Source organism: Watersipora subatra, chromosome 3 (assembly GCF_963576615.1).
Source record: "Watersipora subatra chromosome 3, tzWatSuba1.1, whole genome shotgun sequence".
Taxonomy (NCBI): domain Eukaryota; kingdom Metazoa; phylum Bryozoa; class Gymnolaemata; order Cheilostomatida; family Watersiporidae; genus Watersipora; species Watersipora subatra.
In genome coordinates, this window is record NC_088710.1 from 71,187,379 (window position 1) to 71,211,998 (window position 24,620).

Sequence of the window (24,620 nt, forward strand, 5' to 3'; positions counted from 1 at the left end):
ATGGCCTCATGATAGGCTGTACACATAAATTATACTTCCAAGAAACAGATTAGCAAAAAGGCAGACTAAAAATCAAAGAGAGGAACAAATTGCAGAGACGCGAGTTTGTGTCGTATGCAATGCCGCCATCATAGTCCCTCTTTCAAAAGTTGGTCTACCAAAACTCATATTTTTGTTTTTTTTAGCATCAGACGAGTTTTGAGCCACAAGTAATGCCATTTCAGTAAGTAATGCAGTGCAAAAAGTGATGCTAATGCAATTAAGTAATGCCAATGCCATAGGTAATGTCTATGAGTAATGTCATTCCAGTAAGTAATGCCATTACAATAGGTAATGCATTACAATTAAGTAATGCATTGTAATAATAAACACTCTTCATGGAATTGCCCAGGTACAGCATTCTCAAAACTTCTCATAATCACGCATTCTCTACGTGTTAACTAACTCCAAGTTAGTTGCTGCCAAGTTAGTTGCTGCCTATGTAGCATGGAAACCTTAGATGATATACTAAAATGAATTGCAAACATAACATTATAAACTAAGAGTGCCTAGAACAGTACTAACCATCTATGTGAGGTGACAGTTATAAACAGGTGTGCCAGGAACAGTACTAACCATTCATGTGAGGTGACAGTTATAAACAGGTGTGCCAGGAACAGTACTAACCATTCATGTGAGGTGACAGTTATAAACAGGTGTGCCAGGAACAGTACTAACCATTCATGTGAGGTGACAGTTATAAACAGGTGTGCCAGGAACAGTACTAACCATTCATGTGAGGTGACAGTTATAAACAGGTGTGCCAGGAACAGTACTAACCATTCATGTGAGGTGACAGTTATAAACAGGTGTGCCAGGAACAGTACTAACCATTCATGTGAGGTGACAGTTATAAACAGGTGTGCCAGGAACAGTACTAACCATTCATGTGAGGTGACAGTTATAAACAGGTGTGCCAGGAACAGTACTAACCATTCATGTGAGGTGACAGTTATAAACAGGTGTGCCAGGAACAGTACTAACCATTCATGTGAGGTGACAGTTATAAACAGGTGTGCCAGGAACAGTACTAACCATTCATGTGAGGTGACAGTTATAAACAGGTGTACATAGAACACTCCCAGAATGAGTTCATGTATTAAGAATATTTTGGCTTCTCATTTTAGTATTTAACCTTGAAATCAACATTTAGATGTAAGTTTTAACCTCAGGCATTTATACTAATGAGACATAAATATAAATCTTTAACCGATAAAACCACTAAAAGCTGATACACGCTTATGTAACCATGACAACTGATCAAGCTATGAATAGGTAAATATTGTAGAATTTAAAGCGATGCTGTAAAGTGTTAAGCCGTAGTGCACAATAAACTCTCAACATGGGTGGATTACTTCTTTGTCTTCTGGTGTTGGTCTTGGAGACTCAGGCACACTACTTCAGAGATCAAAGGGCACCATCTATCAGCTCAGCCAGAGATACCTACAGAGACTATCGAGTTAGAAAGCCTAATATAGTGTATATCATGTCTGATGATATGGGTAGGTAACTTGTGCTGGGTCTGAGGCTAAGTTGTGTTTTTTAAAATCAGTATGCATAGCCTGATGTATTAGAAGCTTACACCTCTGGTTCTACCGCAGAGCGTGTGCGATTGAGTTTTTAAGGATCTCATGCCTCTTCATTAACACCATATATTTCAGGCTGGAATGATGTCAGCTTCCACAATGAGAAGGTGAAAACACCAAATCTAAATGCTTTATGGGCCAAAGGCATTGAATTAACACAGTCGTATGCCCTGCCTCAGTGTACCCCGTGAGTTTTAGATATCAACAAGGTTTGCTTATTTTTAAGATTAGACAATTTCTTGTTTAGAAGTCACACTAAATGTTTCTTGTTAGAGGGAAGAGCTAGGGGGAGTTGCCACTCAACGAAAGGTGTGATTCTGTGCTCCTGGGACTTGGTCCTTGGCTACTCATTAAGTATTACTTGGTGATGCATAGCTCAATGTTCAGAGCCCCCATCATCGTGGTATTGCGATATTAAAACATGACATCTGTGCTCTTCTTCTTCCAGGACACGATCTTCGTTTATGACAGGAAGATACCCTTCCAACAATGGACTCCAGGTAAGAGAACTGCTTCATATATTCTGTTACAGCTCACTAGTTGAGATCTACTACACATTTGAAGTAGACGAATCTAACAAAGACAAGGTTATGAACAGCTTTTCTAATGTTTGTTACTTTGAGAAGGTTTCTTCGAGGTCTGGTTTGTCAGAGTGACTGCTAGATATTCATCAAGGTAGAAGAACAAGTATTGAGTTAAGGCAGACGCTGTTGAGACAAAAAAAAACAGCGTTCATAGAGCTGTTCCTCTCTATCGTTAGAGCTTAGAGTTGGTGTGCTGACTTTAGCTTATTGCAAATAGTTAGCAGACCAAACTAGACCATGCATTTTGTTTTTAAGAGTTGGTCTTGAGATGATACATAAAAAGGCTGATAATATGATTGGTTTAGACCCAAGATCTAGACATGCTACTCTATATATATATATATATATATATATATATATATATATATATATATATATATATATATATATATATATATATATATATATATATATATATATATATATATATATATAAATCTCAGTGTTTGTCTGTTAAAATTTTTGCTTTTTGGTTGAATCCTGTGTCTAGTTATAGCAATTAAATCTAGCAAAGAGAAATCTCCACAGCACTGGACTTGATCTAAAAATCTCCAGATCAAGAGGCAGTAAATTTAACTATTAAGCTATATAGAGTTCAATGAGTTCATTGGGCAAATAGTCATTGTATTGGTTAGGATACTCACACCTAAGGCACTTGGTTAGGGTTAATAACTAGCACTCTTGACCGTTACTCGTAACGATTGTTAAGCTGGCCTAAAACCCACGTACTGTTTTAGTAAAGATCTAGTTTTCTAGGTAAGTTACTCAAAGTTACTAGGTAATTATTCTATTTCCCTAGTTTTCCTCTAAACAGATAAATCTCAAAGTCCGTTATTCGGTTTGTCTTGCTATAAAACTCTGGGAATAAAACATTCGCTTTGCATTAGATTTGATCTTGGAACCACCAGTTCACCAGGCTCTAATCTTACCAATTAAGCTTAACAATTAAGCAATTGCGATGATTTTAGTAGGCGATATGAGCCATTATGTAGGTTAAAATACACATAACACTCTGCGTTACGCAACTCACCAAAGCTTGCTCTCACGACTCCTATTAGTAAGTTTAGCAATGTGGATAGTAGCGTACTCAAATTAGTCATTGGCAATGTGCCAGGCTAATGGCAGCTGGAAGGCAACTACATTAACTGCCACTGTTTATACGCTGTTTTTTAAAACCCCTGCAACGCCGGCCATTATATTGGTCAATAATATATATGTCAATAACGTAACACCATCTTAATGGAGGAATGTGCTAGTGATGGACTGACATACCAACTCCTCCAGATACTTGAGTGGAGGAAGGAGTAAAGTTAGGTTTAGCACCTGGAAAATCTAAAAGGATATTGAGGAGCATAAACAGAGCAGAAGAGCTAGAGATAGGGTTAGCCTGTCTGAGGTTCCCTTAGCAATATCTCACCTTTAGTGAACCCTTCTACTACAAGGTTATTACACAACTTATTATTCTTGTGTTTATAATAAAGTGTTACATAATAAATGTTATTACTTCAAATGGTTATTTTGCCACAAAAATGTGTACACCTATGGCAAGAAAGCTGATGGTTCTATATAAGTAGGTATACGTATACTAGTAGTGAATATACCCTAATCCAAAACTGATGAGTGAATTTAGTCTTGCCTCCTATTTTATGCGGGTCTTGCTTGTTGTTCAGTTGCCATGACTACCAGGCATTGTGACTAAAATCATTGCAGACATTGGTAGTTGTACCTGAGTCACGATCGTGTCTTCCTTTGGAGCACAAGACAATATATGAGCACATGAAGAACCAAGGCTATGTAACGAAGCATGTTGGCAAGTGAGTACATAATAACCGACAACCATTACTATATTAGAACATTGTGGAGGTGAGAACAACTGCATCTCTTGTTGTTGGTTTCACAAGAACTTATACAGAATTGCAAAAGTGGCAGTATGTTATAATAGTAAAGCAGAAAGCATCACTTGCTAAAGAATGCCACTAATGCTTCTATCAGTTTGATGGTTTTATATAGATGGCACCTAGGATCTTGTGATGAAAGTTGCCTGCCTGAAGCTAGAGGAGTAGACCAGTTCAGAGGAATTCTAGCTGCAGGAGCAGATTACTTTAACTGGAGTGAGTGGAATAAGTACAAGCTGAAACGATTGGCAGCTGCTACCAAAATAATATTAATTCACATTTACTAATCAGAGAAAACTCTGTATTCTTCTACAAAATCAGCATAAGTTAGAAAAGCTAATATTTCTCGTTAACTATAAGACACTTTTATATTAGCTGAATGTCTTGCATCTTTTAGATATTATATTAACATACTAGCTGTACTACGCGGTGTTGCCCGGGTACTAAAAAGTCTTTGGACAGAAAACTGATTTGTATTCAACATATAACAATGTTGCCATTCTAACTTGCAAACTACATATCATGAAAAAGGTGTTGTGTGTAGTTGAGATAATTAAGAGAGAAAATAAAAACAGCTGCAAAGGTTTTCAAACATTGTCAAACAACTGTAACTTTTTAACTTCATATCATGAGGAGAATGTTTAGCGTAGGTCAAATAAATTTAAAAAAAATAAAACAACTATAAAAGGGTTTAAATGTAAATGTGAAATAGGTTTTCTGTCTGTTTTGCTACAATTACAACAAAAATAATGATTCGGTAATGATACAATTAATACGAACTGAGAAAACAAAATAAAAATCCTGAATATGTTGAATTAATAATAACAATTCTTGTATAGAAGTGTGCGTGTGTGCGTGCGTGCGTGTGTATAAAAAGGTTACTGCTCCACCATAAGCTATCCATCAAAACTTTGAATACAATGATACTGGTACCTCTCGACACTGACACAAATGTAAAAATGGGATATCAGACTGTTTTCGTCTGACCGAACAGTGAGAGAATGTAGAGGCCATTCCTACTCACAATAATACAATTGTCCGCGTGAGAAGTATTGACCTTCACCGCTATTTAGCAATTGAATCTTACGAAAAGCCGGAAATAGAAGTTCACAGCAATGCAAAAAATGGGTTGTGTTTCATAGAGTTAACAGAATTCATAGAGTTTAAAATAATACGAGACATACGTATACATATATGATAACGTTGTAAATCAGTATGTTTTGCGTAGCTCAGTGGAAGCGCTCATGGTTAAGAAACTTGCGAACGCAATCTTCGTGAGTTCAAATTCATCAGGGTGTGAAATTTTAGTTCAAAGATTTTAATAGCTATAGCTGGACATACCGAAGGACACACCGACGACAAACTTCAAGAAATATATATAGATTGAATTAGAGAATTTCTGAGTATTTACACTAGACAAGGTGCCATCATGGCGACCTGAAAACTCTCATAACTGTACTTGTTATGTTTCTTTGTTTGTCTGCTACGTCTTCAGACAACATAAACTTCATGTATCAGTAAGTCAATTTGAACTATATTGGTAGTCCATATAAACTATTAGAAAATCAATATAAACCATTAGTCAGTCAATATGAACTATTAGTAAGTCAATATGAACTATTAGTCAGTCAATATAAGCTATTAGTCAGTCAATATGAACTATTAGTAAGTCAATATGAATTATTAGTCAGTCGATATAAACTATTAGTAAGTCAATATGAACTATTAGTCAGTCAATATGAACTATTAGTAAGTCAATATGAACTATTAGTCAGTCGATATAAACTATTAGTAAATCAATATGAACTATTAGTCAGTCAATATGAACTATTAGTCAGTCAATATGAACTATTAGTGGCCAATAAGAACCTGGGAAAGTCTTTTATGCTTGCTGACATTTTTCTATTTTGTTTCAGCTTTGCGATCGGTGGTCTCAAGGCGTGTAGATGGGCAGCCAAGCACTACTAATATCGGAACCCACTTGGCAGTAAGTTGCTGTTCTAATTTTCGGGCAAACATAGAGTGAAAGTTCTGTCACTAAAGTGAGTACTGTACTCACAACAAAATAACATTGTTTAACCTTCTACAGTAGTATAATAGCGCCATTTACTACCGTTCCAGTCTTTTTTAAAACCCGTTATATTGAACCAAGGTGAGATCTTGTTGCCTAGAACAGTTCCAAAAAACCTCAATAGATCATTGTTTATGTAAAGCACCTGTTATTATTTTTATTATTTATTGCATATGCAAATCTAATTATAGTTTACTACGAGAACACTGATTGATTGTCAGAGGTTCATAGTATAATATCATTTAGTGTTGTAGGTCACTAAGATAAGCAAAACTATCTCCTAGATTTGCAACTAACAATGAGTTGTTACCATAACTCAGGGTAGTCTATCATTTACTACTAGACTGCTTTGGCTATTTAAAGCATAGTTCTGTTGTCCTTTGTAACGACTCTGTTGACTACATCTTCTCAGCCTGTTAGATGGACATAAACTTAACATTGAGTTCTCCTGACTACTTCTTGGTTATATAGGTAGATACGCACAAAACATTGATTTATTTTGACCCTTTTTTGTTTAACATACACTCACGCACACATGTCTATTTGCGCGTGCGCACACACACGCACACACACACACACGCACACACGCGCACACGCGCACACACGCACACAAACACACACACATGCGCACAGGCACACACGCACACTCGCACACTCGCAGACACACACACACATTCGCATACAGGCATTCACACGCATGCACTCACACACAATAATTGAGTTATTTTGACTCTTTCTTTGTATCATAAGTAGACACACTAAATGATAAGACAACTCCTAGGAATGGTGAAGTGCAGCATGCTGACTTCCAAGATAGTTAACAAAAAGTTTGTTTTGGAATTTCAGCTGCTCAGGCTTTACCAACTCGTAAAAACATATTAGAAATGTCTGTTAATCAAATCCTGCAGCCACCCACTGCTTTAGGTTAAAAAGATGTTATTGTTTTTATTTTTTGTAACCAGAGAAATTGAGTTTTGTGAGAATCATGGTATGACTTGGTTGCAGATACAAGATGCAAGAGACGCAAGAGAAATGATATTGGATCATAGAGACAACCCCAATCCGCTGTTTATGTGGATCACCCCTAATGCTCCAAATAATCCACTGGAGGTAGATAACTCCTCACAGTATTTTACTCTACTGTCTGCTCCATGTCTTTATATTGATGCTCAATGAGTAGCCAACTCCCATAATATATGTAAAGTGTGTTTTAGTGTTTCTCCAACCAAACTCTTTGACACTGTTTTATCCTTGGCTGTCAATCATGTATGACCAGCTGGTACGTAAGTTAGTTGGCTGTCAATCATGTATGACCAGCTGGTACGTAAGTTAGTTGGCTGTCAATCATGTATGACCAGCTGGTACGTAAGTTAGTTGGCTGTCAATCATGTATGACCAGCTGGTACGTAAGTTAGTTGGCTGTCAATCATGTATGACCAGCTGGTTCGTAAGTTAGTTGGCTGTCAATCATGTATGACCAGCTGGTACGTAAGTTAGTTGGCTGTCAATCATGTATGACCAGCTGGTACGTAAGTTAGTTGGCTGTCAATCATGTATGACCAGCTGGTCCGTAAGTTAGTTGCCCATATGGTTCATATGTTTTAACTTTACTAGTACAATAATGTCAGCCAAATAAGTCAAAACTTTGACTGGATCAATTTCACAACTTCAACACAACATCAACTTCACACTGTTAAGTTTTACTAAAAGTACCATAATACTCTTGAATTGGTTGAAAACAAGTTCATTGTAAGCTTATTTACTAAATCAAGTTCAAAGTTCACAATTAAAATTGCTCATTAAGACCGTCTTTCAGAGCAGCACTTTGAGCCAAAAAGAAAAATCCTACTTGAGTAAACTAGACACCGAAGTCATGTGGAAAGTAGTAATATCTAATAGTAATAATATGTGGCAAAATATGAATCATTGGTAACTAAAGATTAACTATCTGCATTTTGTACACACATAATGATAAACAGTAAAACTGGTAGAACAAAATTGGAAAAGTAAATTTTAAAAAGTAAACAAACAGGCCGCTTCATTTTGTATAATAAATTTTAGCTGCATTGCAAAGTAGGACTTGAGTTGTAGGTCTTAGCAAAAAACAGCTGAGAGTACAGCCACTCATATCACATGTTTTTTCATATCTGCTGATACATGTTTTGGATGATAATAAACTTGGAGACCTTTAGAAAAGAGCAAGATTTACAGTCACTTTTTAGCTTGTAACATTTCGTCTAATAATAAAGTTCTAGCTCAAATATGCATGTTTAAAACTAAGTGACAGATATGGCCTAATTTTTGCAGACGTTTAAAAGAAATCACAAATTTTTGTTTATTATAATGATTTATTAACATAAGTGACTTCAGTAAATCAGTAACTTGCTGATGCAGTTGGATATGAATTTTACTGCTGCTCAACAGTGTGAAACAAATAAGGGAGCTACCTGTTGTTGATTGTCATTTTAGAACACAGACAACATGTTCAATGTTCATAATTTCCTAGATGCAACAAACCCTGAACAACGGTCAAGGAGGCTTTATTTAGGTTAGTAAAACATTACATTTTAGTGATTGTGAGTGAAGACATTGATTAGGTTTAAATGTTTATGTTTGATATCATATCTAAAACAAGCGAGTAACAGAAATATGAGAAAAAATTAGTGAATGGAGATTAAAAGACCTATTCAGCCGACTCATACCATAAGATGTTTGTGATACTTAAATCAAGTTACAGTGAAGATTCAATTATCTTAATGTATCACCCAGTACATTATTAATAGAAATAGAATCATAGCTGCATGGTGGTTGCATCATTTTGTACTTATAAACATTATTCTTAGTAACTAAATGGGCTCACCTGTCACATTGACACAATCAGCTTTGAACAAACCTTTTGAAAGCTTTGAAACTATTTTAACAGTTTTTATTGCGAATGTGCAGGCTTGGTATCAGCGTTTGATGACATTGTGGGAGCAACCTTATCTGCCTTGGAAGAGGCTGGAATGGATGACAATACAATAATTGTATTCTCCTCTGATGTAAGCAAGTTAAGTACAAATAGATGCTACAGATGGTACTATATGAGAAAGAAGGAATATGTTATTGTTAGTCCTGAAGTATGTCACTATTATCTATGTCACTAAGGTCACTAGGGTCACTGGCGCTGACCTTATTTCTGCTGCTCAAGCTGGGATACTAACTATTCATGTTAAGGCTTGTTACTGTCACTATTACGACTGACTTTTTCTGCCTTGAAATGCCCACCTGTTCTGTTAAAAGTGTTTCCGATCTGTAAATTAAATAAAAACTGAAAAGTAATATTTTAAGTCTCTAACCATGTCTAGATTTGATCAATGAATAAAGCTACTTCAATACCAGAAGTTATATATATCACAGTAATATTGATAATAACTACATCATTACAGAGATGTAATTAATTGACAAATAAAGTTAACGCAGTTATCATCTTAAAACTATAGTACTATAGTTGTACTTCACCTTGTCACCTGCATTTTCTACTAAAATGACTTTACTCAAATACACCTTTGTTATGGGAGTTGTCTATTTGTGTAGGCAGATAAGCCTTTGGCTGAATAACTATTTGCCTTAACTTACAGTTATTATGTTTGTCTCAAAATTCTTATACAGCATGCTAGTTGGTTAGCAAAGTACTAAATTTTTAATTTAAAACCCATTCGGAAATATTTAATGCTCATAATTTAGATACACATTTGAAGTAGAGAAAACTGTAAAATAATTAAAAACATCTTTACTGAATGAACTTTATGAAAAAATTCCTTAGTTATTACAACGGAGAAAACTCTGAGATAAAAGATTTGCTAATGCAATATGGTGCAACATGGTTTAATCTTACAAGATGAACACATTGAAGGGTTGTAGCTGAGAGCAAGGCTTGTTTAGAGCTGTTGCCAGATCTTATTGCTGCCAATCGACATACACCTTCCATCAAACTTTTACTTTTAGAATGGTGGTGCTGACCCATCAACAGAGTTCCCAGGTTTTCATCACTATGCTAATAATTATCCACTAAGGAATGGCAAGGGGTCATTTACAGAAGGAGGTGTTCGCGTCCCAACCATATACTACGATCCTAGATTACACCCCAGCACAAGAGGGACTTCTAGAGATTTTCTTGTTCATGTAGTTGATTGGATGCCCACATTTGTCCACTTGAGTAAATTAGGCCGGATGAGAAACTTCAGAATGAATGGCAAGTACACAAAAAATATCTTTTATCTTAATAAAAACATATATTGCACCCTGGGTGGCAAGCAGCCAGGGTAACTGAGACAACACCTGCTAGAAGTGTCATATGCATACCATTTCTGGCTTCAATTATAGATAGAAGCATTCTGAGATTTTTGTGTGATGACGCTAATTGTAGTCTCATGTTAAGAGAGAGTTGTGCTTCTTATAGTGATTAACTCCTTCGGTTTAGTTTTAGTCAGACACAGCTGTTGGTCACTGGAGGTGTTGACTAGCTATAGAGCTCTCAAGCGTGTTAATTACCTGTGACTATCTTCCCCAGGCATTGATGGCAAGTCACAACTTGCAAACTTAGGATCAGATTATAACAGTCCTGAAAGAAGAAAATACAACATAAGGTCAGAGATGCTCGTATCTTTAAGTGATGCAACGGTTAACTTTGTCAGCCCATCTACTTGCGCTACTGAAGATGCAGCATACAGGTACGCTCAAGTGAGGTACTGGGTGATTCAAACACGTAGTCCTTGCTAGGAAACTTGATTATGCTGTCAAAAAAGTAAGAGTAGTTACATGGGTTTATGTTTGACATACTGCTCTCTGTTGAATTAGACGCTTTCCAGGTGGAGAGATTACAAGCTGATTTATGGTGAGCAGTACTACGGGCCTGATCCAAGCACAAAACCAACTTCATGGCCAAAGCCCCAAGAATCACCGGAGCTTCCAGAAATTAATGGAGACAGCTGCATGAGAGTAGTCAATGGAGAACGAGTGGCTCGCTGTCTTTTTAATGTGATTGGTAAGGTCAAGGCTAAAACCTGTTGTATGCAGGCTAACAAAAGGTTTTCATATCAATTCAAAGCGTGCGCAAAACCTTCCTTTCAAATGATTGCAAAGATACAACTATCTTCGTAGTGCGTTTACCGAGCTAATGAACAAGGGCATCAATGATCAAGCCTATCAATAACAACTAATCTATGTAGTATTGCATCAACAGTTCAAATTAAAAATTATACTGTGGTGTCTTCTACTTGAGTATTATGTTTTTAAAAGGTATTCTAGCAGGGTGCTATGGGAACATCAAATATTCCCATAGCACCATGATAGATCGGTATCTAATAAGTGCTTTTGAGAAGGAGTTCGTTTAGTGATCTGCAAGTGGGAACACAGACTAAAAAAATTTAATAGATTAACACAACATCAAGACTAGATGTGTTATAGAAATCTGTATTTGAGCTTCATACTCTGCAACTGTATATAACATTGTTTTTACTGAATGCCATGTAGTCATCATCAACTCTTTGGTATGCAGCTGATCCGAGTGAGACAAGAAACTTGTATGATGAGATGCCTGGCATCGTAGCCAGGCTGATCACAAAAATTGAAGCAGCAAAAAGGACGGCAGTAAAACCCGTATATCGACCGACTCTTGGCTTCAGCAATACTACAGTGCGAGCTTTTGGGGACTACTTCATACCAAGGCATGACTTTTGCATACCTTTTGTTGACTTTCCTTTAGAGCCAGTTGACTCATCTTGCTATTAATAATAAGTTTCTGATCTTCTATTTGACTGAACTATCTGCCCTTTTTATTTTAATAATATGTATTTTTTGTCTTTGTTATGTAGTCTAACAACAAGTTACTACAAGCTTATAGTAAGTAGTCTTACTATAAGCTATGTAAAACCTGCTGTCTGCTTACAACTAGCTAATACTTTTACCAATAGTACAGTTGTATAGCACCTAGACCACACCAGTACAAGGTACGATCTTACAGCAAGCTGATATAGTGCTCTCAGTGTTCTCGGAGTGGTGTGGTATAGTTGGTACTAATTTGACAAAAAAACTAGAGAATACAACTCCTTAATTTTATTAACATAATCTGAGGAGAATTTTGCATTTCATTAAAAAAAATATAAATACTTTTGTGTAATATAGTTTATATCTGAAAGCTGAAATAAAACAAATTTATCATATAGACTTATGAGAGCAAACTTGATGCAAAATAAAACACACCTTTTTGGTTTGAAATGGGAAATCATTTACCAGTTTTTGTAACCAAACAAATGTTCATCTATAATTTGGTAAAAAATGTTCAAAAAAGATCAAAGTGTAGACAAGATGACAAACATGTCATTTGCTTCATGAACTTTGCAATTTAGCGTTAGTGATTGAGGCATAGTCTTCAAAGCGACTAACACGCCTTTAACACTACTGTTTTACAATTGCATAATTGGCATGTGATAATGTGAAGAATTTTGCTCTTTAGCTTATCATGTACCAACATCCTACTAATGCTGTTCAATAAACAATGATTAGTTGATCAGCTGATCAACATGTTACTGATTTGTCAAAGCACATTTGGTAGCATGATTAGCGATTTATATAACACAATAACTTATGGCAGTCATATTCAGAAACAGAATGGTATAATAAATTTACTCTTGTTAGTAAATTAAACCTAGGAAGTCGGAGCAAGCTAACATACAATATAATATAAACTATATCAGAAACTTCTATCATTCCTCAACCAATCAATGTATTAACTGCAGACTTATTTTGCCAAAACAGACAATTAAAGTACATTGCTGAGAGACTTAGAAAGTAGTTGTGAATGCAGGGAGTGTGCGCTTACTGAAACCAGTGATCAGATCTAGTGAGCTTTATCCACTATAATCGATATAATCAGATAAGGAATATACAAGAGACCAGTAAACCTGTCTACAAATATGGCTAGTTGGTACCACTCCAGCTCAAGTTGTCTCCTCTCTCTCGCATGCTTCAGCTCATCCGTCAGGTAATTTAGAGCAGATTTCTACAAGAAAGCTCTGACTGCACTTAAAGCAATAATAAAGTAAGTTTAATGCATGTCAGATAATGAAATGGTTGTTTCTCTCTTTACTCCTGAAATTTGAATGGCATAAGGAAGACATGCTAATTACGTGAGAGGATGAGTTGTTCTGTTCATCTGCTTCTTCATCAACTATCGGTGTCATGTCATGGTCAGTGTAAACGGGTGTGCTTGTGTTTTGGGTGATCAGAGTAAAAGCCCCATGCGATGGTTCAAAACAACAGATCTTTCCTAGAATGCTGTTCATGACCTGCAACAAGTTAACTTCACTAAGCTGTGTCTATTTTCCCGAACTGAGTTGATGCTGATATATATGCATATTCGTACTCACCTTTCTAAGAACAGATGGAACTCTCCTGGCTGTGTAACTGGCACTCGCCAGAGTTGCTGTAAGGGAGCTAACTCCAATACTTATCACAGTCATTGCCATCAGACTCTGGTAGCGGCGCACTATTCAAAAACAATAGGCAATACTCAGGACTTGGTATATAGCAAGACATTCACTAAATGTTTCACCAAAAAATCTCAGAAGGGAGCAAGATTTAGAATTAATATTCCTCCCAGCTTTCCAAGTTCTACAACACTTTTTGAATGTAACTATAGCTCTAGCTAAGCAAAAAATACCACTGACGTAGGGTAAGGCTATAAAAATCAAAGAATACTTATAGTTCAGAGAATTTTAGGTTTTACGGCTAAACTCACCAGCTGTAAAAATAGACTACAAATTATAATTCTAGCATGCCCCGAGGCTTGTTAATTTGCTAAAATCACAAAATTTCAGGGTATACTGACACTGAATACAGTGTAACTAACCAAGTTTTGGAGCTTTTTCCTCAGCAAAGCCTGAGATCTGCTGATAGAGTAAAGAATGTAGGAAAATGGTGGAGAGCAGCATCAGACCCGCTGAAAAAGAGGAATGTAGCTGATGGTTAGCGATTTATACAACTGACCTTCGTTTCACCTTCATCTCCTTATGAATAGCCTATACTACTTGTACTACCCTAGCCTAATGAGATGCCGGGAGGTCTAAACACTTACGATAAGTGCGATTTCTTCCCATTGAAAAGACTTGCATATTATGATCACATTCAGTCATTGTTGATAATGATTGCTTCTGAGAAAATATGAGCAGTAAATAGAGAATAATTGTAGAGATGCAACAATATTCATGGTTATGAGAATAGCTGGACACATTAACTAGAGAAAGAGAAATGGCTAGGCTCTGCCTTACCTATTGTTGTTTTCTGACTGCTAGTCGGTGGGAACAGGTGGATTGCAGGCAGGATGAAGTATAATGCTATCATAGGCGCAACGAATATGCAGAAGTAAAACTTTGAGTTCCTTTGGATTTCCAAGGTCATCACGAGCTGCAATTGCATGAAAACTTTGACAGGAAGCAAGATACAGAGAGTTAAACACTGTTTACAGAAGTGGTAACTAGGTGCTATACCTGGGCCAGTACACTTAACTACTTTATGTATGAAGCAAAAACACAATTCAAATAGTGAAAGTTGTTCTCATTAGGAAGAATTTAATGAAAAATAAAATACATTACATTAGAGCAAACTTTACATTGATTACTACCCTTTGGGAAAAAGATTCAACTCACTGATTGGTATGGCTCTGGGCAGCAGTCATAGATCACTGTCTCTTTTGTCAGGTTGAAATTTAATAATGACCAGTCTTGATGGTAGTGATAATTATCAAGGCCAGCGTGAGTGGATGTCAAGTTTAGCTGAAATCAAAAACAGCTTTATGTTAGTAACACTAAAATAAAATATTAAAAGTGTATGCTCCAGTAGGTTACGATTTCAGGCATGAGATACTTGAATATACCTGCTTGCAGTTAGTAAGTACGAGCTGTACAAACCTTTAAATCTTTACTATAATAAGAGCCGTGTCCGCACATCCATATGTTATCACTCTAAGAGCGTTAAGAAACAGCTTCACTGCTCTAATTGAACTTGAAGACTATGTTTTACGGATTAGCGTGATAACCACTACAGCACTTGTCTGCCTTGCCACCTCATGAAATAATTATAACAAATGTACTAGTTACTAGAAACTCCCCTGTCATACAGCCCACTACCAATGTGATAATGGAAAAAGAAAGGGTCCTGTCAGCTGAGAAATGTAATATTAGCAGTCAAATGGCACTGCAGTGCAATAGAAGAACTGAAATGGTAGCTGCAATGGTAGCTGTAATGTACTGGGTGTTATTATGTACAACAAACAGCAATAATGAAAGGAAAAGATTATGTTTATATCTCTCCCCTGCAATAGGAGAAATGCAATATTAGAAGTAAAATAGCAAGATGCTGTGTAATATACACAGGCGGGGGGGGGGGGGGGCTGTATATCATTGGTCATAGCAACCAATATGAAGAAGTTGTGATATTTATTTAGATTTCTGTATTTATATCTAAAAAATTATGCTGAAGTTAAAAATCTAAACAGATTTTAGCTAGTTGTCATAGAAATAGATGAGTATCTATAAGAAAATGTAGGCCCATTACTTAATTTTGCAGATATTAAAAATGGCTTGGCAGTACCGCGATATTGGGTACTGCGATATTAGGCACAGCCGCAGTATCATCAACAAATTCTTTAAAAAAATAATAACAGTAACATATTACATTGTCACTATATACTTCAATCTTGTAAATTCCAATGATTATTCTTCTAACTAAATATTATCAAATCGAATAATTATTCTTACAATTAAATATTGTAATAATCTTATAAGAATCGTTAGAAAAATAGCATCGTCATTTCCTTTACTTTCACTGCTTTGGACATCAGTTGGAATACCAAAGTACTCATTATAAGTGTCCAAAATGTCAGATTCCGGTAGAATCGGCAAAAAAGAAACGATTACTTTTCAGTGCTTCTATGTTAATTACAGAAACCTTCGGCAATTGGACAATGCCATAGACTGGTGAAATGTGCACGATTCTTACAATTAAATATTGTAATAATCTTATAAAAATCGTTAGAAAAATATCATTGTCATTTCCTTTACTTTCACTGCTTTGGACATCAGTTGGAATACCAAAGTACTCATTATAAGTGTCCAAAATGTCAGAGTCCAGTAGAATCGGCAAAAAAGAAACGATTACTTTTCAGTACTTCTACGTTAATTACAGAAACCTTCGGCAATTGGACAATGCCATAGACTGGTGAAATGTGCACGTTTTTCTCATGAAATGCGCACGACTTAATGGCTATACTCTCTGTCACACGGCCTTATCAGCGTTTTGTTGGCCAATCTTAATTTTGATTAAAAAAACGCTAGTCAAATTGTAATGACGATTTTAGGCCAAATTAGTCTGTTTAGTTATGTATATTCCGATCAGATGTGTAAGTTTTAGGATATTGCGGTAACTTTTCAAAGAATTGGTATAACATATTTAAATAGGTTTATACGTGTTTTGAATCATTATTATACTTAAACGACTCTACACAAAAATGGTTAATTTTTTTGATGTGATTTCGGTACAAGAGTTTGGTCATGGCTGTTGGCGGATAATTTTTGCAGGAGTTGTGTGCGCATATGCATTTATCATAAAGCTCCCAAACAATTGCTTCGCTCATGTTTGGTCATGGGATAAGTAATAGTTATAAGTACATATATCTAATAAGTAATAGCTATGAGTACATATATCTAATAAGTAATAGTTGTGAGTACATATACCGTAAAACCTTTAATTAAACGCCACCTCTATTTGAACGCCACCTCTATTTGACCGCCACTACAAGAGCAGGGTTGAAAAATAGAGCACCACCCTTTATTTGAACGCCACCTCCATTTGACCGCCACTTTGACAATCTTTGATCTTTATGAAACCCATAATATCAAGTGATCAGTAGAAAAGTGTCCACAAAATCATATTAATAATGAATCGCTTACATTAATATAAATCAATTGTCTCATTGTCCAACTTCGAAGCTTTTCGCTTTTTTCCGTTGAAATTTTGAAAGCAAAACCATAAAAATAATTAATAGCGGTCTCAGGCTAATAGTAGACCCTTGTTTAACGCGGTCTTTCTACTTCGAAGTACATGTATATAAATACGGTTTGCAAGTTTCGGGTCAAAGTTACATTTAGCGAGCAAACTTTCACCCATTGAATTTTGGCTAATTGCAGCGCATAAAAGTTTCACTCTGCCAAAAAATTGTTTGGCAATTAATATTGACTTGTTCAGCAGTGCAGAAAAAGAGTTAAGGCCAAAAGATTGGACAACTAGAAAATGTTTGTTCCATCGAAAGCAACAATCAGATCGCAGCTATCCGAGCAAACGATAGAAATATTTTTGTTTTAAAAACATTAATTTTGTTTCTGCATGTAATATAAGCATGGTTCGTGTATATCACTTGTTCATGAATATATATTGGTATCATTTGATAGATTATCATTATAAAACTTATAAATATGCAGATTTATAGTATGTTATTTAATAGCATGTTATTTGGTCTTAACACGACTCGCAATGGATCGATGCTCATAACTCCACTTACAGTATATTGCACATAAAAAGCTAATTCTGGCTGCAAACTAGCAAACATAACAGTGAGTGTAATGAGCTTTTATGCAACAATGTTAAATATCGATGTAAAAAAAATGTCCTCAAACTTAGAATTAAATAAAAATTGAAAATTCCAACAAATTGCAAAGGACACAGGCTACAATATCATCGCAGGGTAGTTGCAAGCAATAGCTATCAACTGGTGGAGATATTTCTCAGTTTCTTGATGCATATTTATTGAGAGATCTTTAAAAAGTTGGAGGTAAGTTAGCAGATTTATTGCATCCAAAAGGTGTAATATTGCTCCACCGGAAAAAAAGAGCAAAATATAGGTGACATTCGCTTCGCCCATAATAGGGCTAAATTTATCTTCCAAAAAATCTGATGAGCCATTTGAAAAATAGACCGCCAGCTTCTATTTGAAAGCCGCCTCCAATTGGCCGCCACTGTCAAGGAATGGTTGAAAAATAGAGCGCCATGGCATTTAATTAGAGCTTTTACGGTTTCTAATAAGTTAATGGGTTAATGTGGCCAGCACAGTGCTTGAGACTCACAACTATCAAATATGTCTCTTGACTTCTTATTTTTATGACTGGCTTACAGTTAGAGTCTCACTGACAACAACGATATACAGCCCCCCGGAGAGTTGTGTTAGCTCCGAAACCCAGGCTAGCATAATCCTAACATAGCTCCATCATTAAACCCCGCCCATATGACAGCCGTCGGCTATCCTTGGGGGGCTGTATATCATTGCTGACAACTACGTAACTTGATTTGGTTAGAAATAATAACAATGAGTATTATACAATTAATGGATATTTGAAATAATAACATTTAGTGCCTTAAAAATTTTAAATGATATTATTAATTTATTAGCACACACAGAATATAAAGTTAGCCCTGTTATGGAACAACAATACTGGCATACTGGCTTCTTCAGAAAAAATTTCTTTTGAACGTTTTTTATCGGTAGCGCAGATATAAGGAATGAGCGGGATGATTGAGACACAGGAAGAGTTCACAACTCCTAAACCTTTAGCTTTGCTCTTTCATTGCAATTCTGATTCAATATGTCTCAATTTTTAACCTCTTCCTTTTGGCCAGAAAATACTTCAAAACATATTTCTGTTGTGAAAAGTTGAAAAAAAGCTGAGTTATCAAACAAGGAGCTAGAGCTAGATAAGGAGCTACAATGGGAAATGTAGGAACTAAGCTAGAGGAAAAGCGAGATTTAGGTTCAAAGAGCTGAATTGGCAACATTGGTTTTGACCATGCGTCAACATACTAACAAAGCATTGTGGGATTTGTAGTATCAGCAACATAGCATAATTATGCTGAGGGCCGGCTCCAATGCACATTTACAATTACAATTACATGGAGTGTTAAATTTGGCTAGCTGGCATGAGTTTAACACATGGGACTTACACAATAGACATAATCCATCTCATGTCAGAGTGGCTCTCTAACCTAATCATGACAATATGACATTGCCTGACTCCAAGTTATTCGAGATTGTGCATACTTACGCATGTCATCAGTCTTACCAGTTTACTGTTGCAGCTCATGACATGTGTATGTATACACAAAACAAAAATGAGACTTGCCATTTGTGAATGAAATGAACCGTGATGACAATAACTTGCCTAAACAACTCCAAGTTGGTTTAGGAAAAACTAGCAACTTACCTCATTACCATGGTGCACCCAGGAACCATGAGTTGCCTGACAGACCTGAGTGTCAAAAGGAAAATCCCTTATATTCATGTCACATTTGATGCTTATTATACGCTTTGGTACGAAATAGACCAAACCACTTGGATCTATCATAACTTTCTCTTCCGGTACCCCGCTTTCAGCTTCTTTGTACCTATTATAGTAAATTAGTCTCATACACTTGGAAGCCTAGTCACTGTAAATGAGTGATGGGTCAAACTTCAGCTCTGTTCAAATAAGTTATTTGAAACTCTGTGTAACTTAGTCAAATACTGAAGATGTTTACAACAGCATGCCTATGACAGCACACCTCCGACAGCGCCCCCACAACAACAGCTCTAGGACAGCAGCCCTACGACAGCAGCTCTAGGACAGCACCCCTCCAACAGCACCCCTCCGACAGTACTCCTACGACAGCACTCCAATGACAGCACCCTTACGACAGCACCCTTATGACAGCACCCAGACGACAGCACCCTTATGACAGCACCCAGACGACAGCACCCTTACGACAGCACCCAGACGACAGCACCCTTATGACAACACACCTATAACAACCCACTCTGCCCTATTCTATGTTATTCTAAGTCATCATTCAATATCTTATATTGTTGTATGGTATATAATTATGATAAGAGTTGCTACATAATCCTTAATTGTTCAACACATTATCCATTATTATACGGTGAAGGTATTTAGCATTGTGCCATTTTCTACGCAGACAGCCATCGATCTTTCTCAGCTACACGTGACTCTAGCGAGTCAGTCTCCATTTCTAATCTAAGGTCACCTAACTAGCAGGATTAACTTTCACTAGTATTATTAACTGTAACACTGCTCACTGACTAGCTCCAAGTCCCACTGACCTGGCGGCCTGTTATACATATTAGAGCAATCTATGGTTTCCAGGCCTGACACCATTTCAAACGATTTTATCATAAAGCCCTCTTTCATGATTCACAAACATTAGATTATAAACTAACTAGGCCTGCATAATTATTTTAACAATGATTAAAGCTCGCGCCTAAACTGTTTTAACAAGCAGTTGGGAAAACCTATTTTTTGGGATTTTTGGGATCCAACTTAGATAATTTGTTAGTCATAAATTGACATAAATTTAATTGCTGTAGACATGGGAACTGTTATAGTTTGTGTATAAATAAAACTGGCCTTATGTAGATGGTGAAAAGTAGGTAAGCGTTTTGAGTTTTTGTGATGCATTTCTAAAATAACAAATTTTGCTTCCTTCATCTAATCGGTCCCATGAAGGTGTGAAGCCATATTTGGTAAGGTTAGGAGTGTAGAACAGGAGTTGTTTTACCCTACATATGGCTATCCACAGGATACATAGTATTTATCTAGGTATGTACTCTACGTACCCAGTGCTGTATAGGGTGACGTCAGGTAGCCATATATATTTAGATGGAACCTTGATATTCGTTACATCTGGATATTCAGATCTGTTCCAACTCAGTCGTGTGTCAGTCCACATCTGTGAGATGAGCAACAACGAATGATAAGCTCTCTTGCTCACACTCTGATATACGATCATTGATACAAACAATAGATGAACTGGTATATGACACGAATACTACATGTCTATGGCAACTGACACAAATACTATATAACTATGGTATATGACACAAATACTATATAACTATGGTATATGACACAACTACTATATAACTATGTTATATGACACAAATACCATATAACTATGGTATATGACACAACTACTATATAACTATGTTATATGACACAAATACTATATACATGTAACTATGTTATATGACACAAATATCATATGGCTCTGGGATAAGGGATATGGTACAAATACTATATGACTACGGTATGTAATATTTAGTACAGCTAATTATGGTATATAATACAGCTAATTATGGTATATAATACAGCTAATTATGGTATATGATACAGCTAATTATGGTATATGATACAGCTAATTATGGTATATGATACAGCTAACTATGGTACATATGGTACCAATCTTTGATAAATTAAATTGGCCACCACAGAGAGCATGGAGAACATATGATTGTCAATTAACAAGTATGTTATTCTGTAGTTTTATGTTTGCTTCATTTGCCACATTATCTTTGTATTTCTCCTCCAAATTGATTAATTCTATAGCACACAATAATACTGGCTGCAATTTAATGCTTGAATGATCTTGACACCTATGAAGCAATGTCAATGGATTAAATTAGTACCAGAAATGACAACTACTAAGTTTATATTTGTAACTGCAATAGAAAACCTTTGTACACATTACTTCAATGTCTAATGACAGTTGCTAATAAAGGCAGGGCTACACACCGACAAAATACATTGCAGACCAGTGGCATAGATATTTTTGTGATGACATGCACTGACACTACCAAACGATGCCTTGTGCTTACAAATAGATTGACCGACCTCAGCTGTGCAAAGTCGATGACGTCTTTTTAGGTTTTCCAGGACACTTAAGTATCATCAGGACAGTTCTTGTCTAATATGTTTTATCAGAGATTTGTGGTAGCAGTTTGTATTGCAATAGTTTGTTCAGAACAAACACTATACATTAATGATAAAAACACAGAAGTAGAAAAGTACTCTGTGTTTATGAAATACATTAAACTGGCAAGAAGATTTTAACATATTTAATTATCTGAAATGTTTTATGATGTTCTAATTTTTAGTATAATGCGTAGAGCTATTACAAAAAGAATATCTCTTTTTATGTATAAATAGTTCTTTGCCTGAAGTAACGTTATCATTGTCGTTCAAAAACCGTTTTTGAAAAGCCAATTAGCAGAAAATAAATAAAATTGAATCAAGATCATTACAATGAACTATTTCAACCAATTAGATTTGCGTCAGTTATTACATAAACCAACAGGCTGGTTGCTGAAACTACGCATCAAAAATGCATTTTGTCAGTGTGTGAAGGCAAGCCTTTAATACTGCTATAACGTTGCAAGTATTCTTACTGCAGTTTCCCAAAAGAGTGCAGAGATATATCCTCTCAACTCATCAAATCCTGTAATTGAGACAAGGTTATACCCCACACCAACATGAACTGGTCCATCAGGTGAATTGGTTCCAGGTGGTCGCACTATCCTGTTGGCTTCAGCAAGGATGGTGTTCTTTAAGAACAATTCCTCCACAAGTTTTCCTTCTTGACCTACAGACTAAAGAGAACAAGATGTCAAATGTGGCAACCAGTAACAGGTGCCTTCTCACACAGTAAGAAGCTATTAGCAATGCAATAGTTCATCAAGAAAATCCAATCGATTTGTGGCATTCTGTTTCAAGCAGAATATTTTGCCAAGAAAGCCAAACATACATGTATGTACGTGTACTGATTTTTAGTGATCAAATTGTAGCCATTGTCTATTGAGGTGACAGTTTGTATTCGCAAAGCAATGTCTGGGTTCAACACTTCTTTATCTAGATTGCCAGACCAGACTTGACTGACTTGCATTGATCAGTGACCCAACTTGACTTACTTAGATTGTTCAGTAACCCAACTTGACTGACTTAGATTGTTCAGTAACCCAACTTGACTGACTTGCGGGACTCGGTGACTAGACTTGACTGACTTGCATTGTGAAGTAAGTGTGAACAATTCAACACTCATGCTCAAATCTGATGCATTAACAATAGACAGAAATCATAGATCCAACGTGTCCCGATGGGTCAGTGAGAGTGGTTCCACAAACTTGTATAAATTAAAGACCTGGTAGATAGGCAACCTATTGTACATTAGCAAACTTACCTTAACTGTTTGAGCATGCCATGCAAGAATACATGTGAATAAAAGAAGTGAGTTGAGTGCAGGATGTGCAGCCATGCTGTTCGCAAAATGCTAGCTGGCACTTGCTGTCAAAATACGCAATATGATACTGGCTTGTAATTCTGTCAATATATAACCATTGTAAAGCTTTAGATATGTACAATTGCAAAGCAATCAATGCGTTCACACTTTATCAAAGGCTGTCTCATGATGCAACTAGCCCGTATTATTGATATATTTGTACAGGTCTGAAGGCTATTGTGACTTGACCCATAACAACCCCACTCCTGAATAATTGAATTCAATCCGCTTATCTGCAACAACAGGCCATGACACAAAGCTCTTTCTCCTACCCATCTCTTTCACCTCTCGCAGTCTTTATTTAGTTTTCACTGCTGTAGCGTCTTAACTTTGCAACGATAAAGTACATTGCACTACTATCAAGCTGTTGAATATTGTTTGCATCAAACCAGTTCTAGCATTATGAAAGTTGTTGTCTCAAGAGAACTGCTCGACTAAGATGCCACAAATTTATGAGTAGCTCAAGTTATATAACAGCGTGGTTTATTTGGTATGTTGTCAGAAGCTTCTGATATAGCGTAGATCAGTACATATACATACATATACATGTACATAAAATATATATATATATACAAGCTGAATGCTTGGTGTTGCACAGGTAATAAAAAAGTTTTGTACAGAGAATTTATTTTTAATCAACCAAAACATTTACTATTCTAACTTTGAAATGAAACTGTTTGTTTATTTCTGTGTTCTGTGTTTATTTCTATGTAATTCATACTGTACCAGCTGCAGTGCCTACTACAGATCTATACTAACTGCAATAGTCTTGTTGGCTTATGAGTTCAAGTGTTTTTCTTCACGCATTGGCTTGCATTTTCTTCTGGTATGGCTTCACAGATTTTTTTTTCTATAATGCCTTTACGCATAACGCAGAGATGAGAGATTTGCATGTGTTCCAAGTATGTGCTCAACTTATTCCTTGATATAGCCAGATGGACAGTGTAGTGTATTGGTTAAACGAATGCCTGCAGAACTGGAGGTTGTGAGTTCAAATCCCCTATGCAGCAGAGTTTTCCTTCTCAAAACTTTATTGCTATAATATGACTATAGCTGTATTACTATAGCTTTATTGCTATAGCTGTAAAGCATGGAAGACAGATGATTGTATGAACTGACATACTGACTGATGTACATACGGACAGAGGTATTGATGAACATACCGTTGAATGTACAGACTGACATACAAATGCCTGGACTGATGTACGGATGTATGGACTGCCGTGTGGACATACAGACTGATGTATGGATGAAC

General features: G+C 36.2%; 2 protein-coding genes across 2 annotated transcripts; one reads left to right on the forward strand and one right to left on the reverse strand.

The window, feature by feature from the left end:
- The first annotated feature begins 1,375 nt into the window (after positions 1-1,375).
- Positions 1,376-12,689, forward strand: LOC137391022 (arylsulfatase B-like). Its single transcript, XM_068077358.1, has 13 exons — positions 1,376-1,541; positions 1,701-1,812; positions 2,074-2,125; positions 3,920-4,023; positions 4,220-4,320; positions 6,021-6,091; positions 7,181-7,285; positions 8,645-8,723; positions 9,119-9,216; positions 10,163-10,409; positions 10,728-10,887; positions 11,026-11,201; positions 11,715-12,689. Exons 1-13 carry the CDS (start codon positions 1,382-1,384, stop codon positions 11,945-11,947), a joined length of 1,698 nt encoding a protein of 565 aa, XP_067933459.1. The 5' UTR covers positions 1,376-1,381; the 3' UTR covers positions 11,948-12,689.
- An 88-nt stretch (positions 12,690-12,777) lies between these two features.
- On the reverse strand, positions 12,778-23,405 carry LOC137391725 (neuronal acetylcholine receptor subunit alpha-10-like). Its single transcript, XM_068078258.1, has 10 exons — positions 23,267-23,405; positions 22,479-22,679; positions 20,871-20,983; positions 19,465-19,645; positions 14,863-14,988; positions 14,485-14,620; positions 14,067-14,156; positions 13,585-13,703; positions 13,345-13,503; positions 12,778-13,217 (listed from the first exon to the last, which is right to left on the reverse strand). Exons 1-10 carry the CDS (start codon positions 23,339-23,341, stop codon positions 13,056-13,058), a joined length of 1,362 nt encoding a protein of 453 aa, XP_067934359.1. The 5' UTR covers positions 23,342-23,405; the 3' UTR covers positions 12,778-13,055.
- Between the last annotated feature and the right edge of the window lie 1,215 nt (positions 23,406-24,620).

Bases quoted from the DNA above. Each gene is read 5' to 3' on its own strand.
- LOC137391022 (XM_068077358.1), top strand. From the start codon at position 1,382: ATGGGTGGATTACTTCTTTGTCTTCTGGTGTTGGTCTTGGAGACTCAG. The intron at 4,321-6,020 runs GTGAGTGGAATA...ATTTTGTTTCAG, and splicing joins AGCAGATTACTTTAACTGGA to CTTTGCGATCGGTGGTCTCA. The intron at 10,410-10,727 runs GCAAGTACACAA...TATCTTCCCCAG, and splicing joins GAGAAACTTCAGAATGAATG to GCATTGATGGCAAGTCACAA.
- LOC137391725 (XM_068078258.1), bottom strand. From the start codon at position 23,341: ATGGCTGCACATCCTGCACTCAACTCACTTCTTTTATTCACATGTATT. The intron at 14,621-14,862 runs GTGAGTTGAATC...ATGCAATTGCAG, and splicing joins GCCCAGAGCCATACCAATCA to CTCGTGATGACCTTGGAAAT. The intron at 13,218-13,344 runs GTAATTAGCATG...GCTTTCTTGTAG, and splicing joins AGAACAACTCATCCTCTCAC to AAATCTGCTCTAAATTACCT.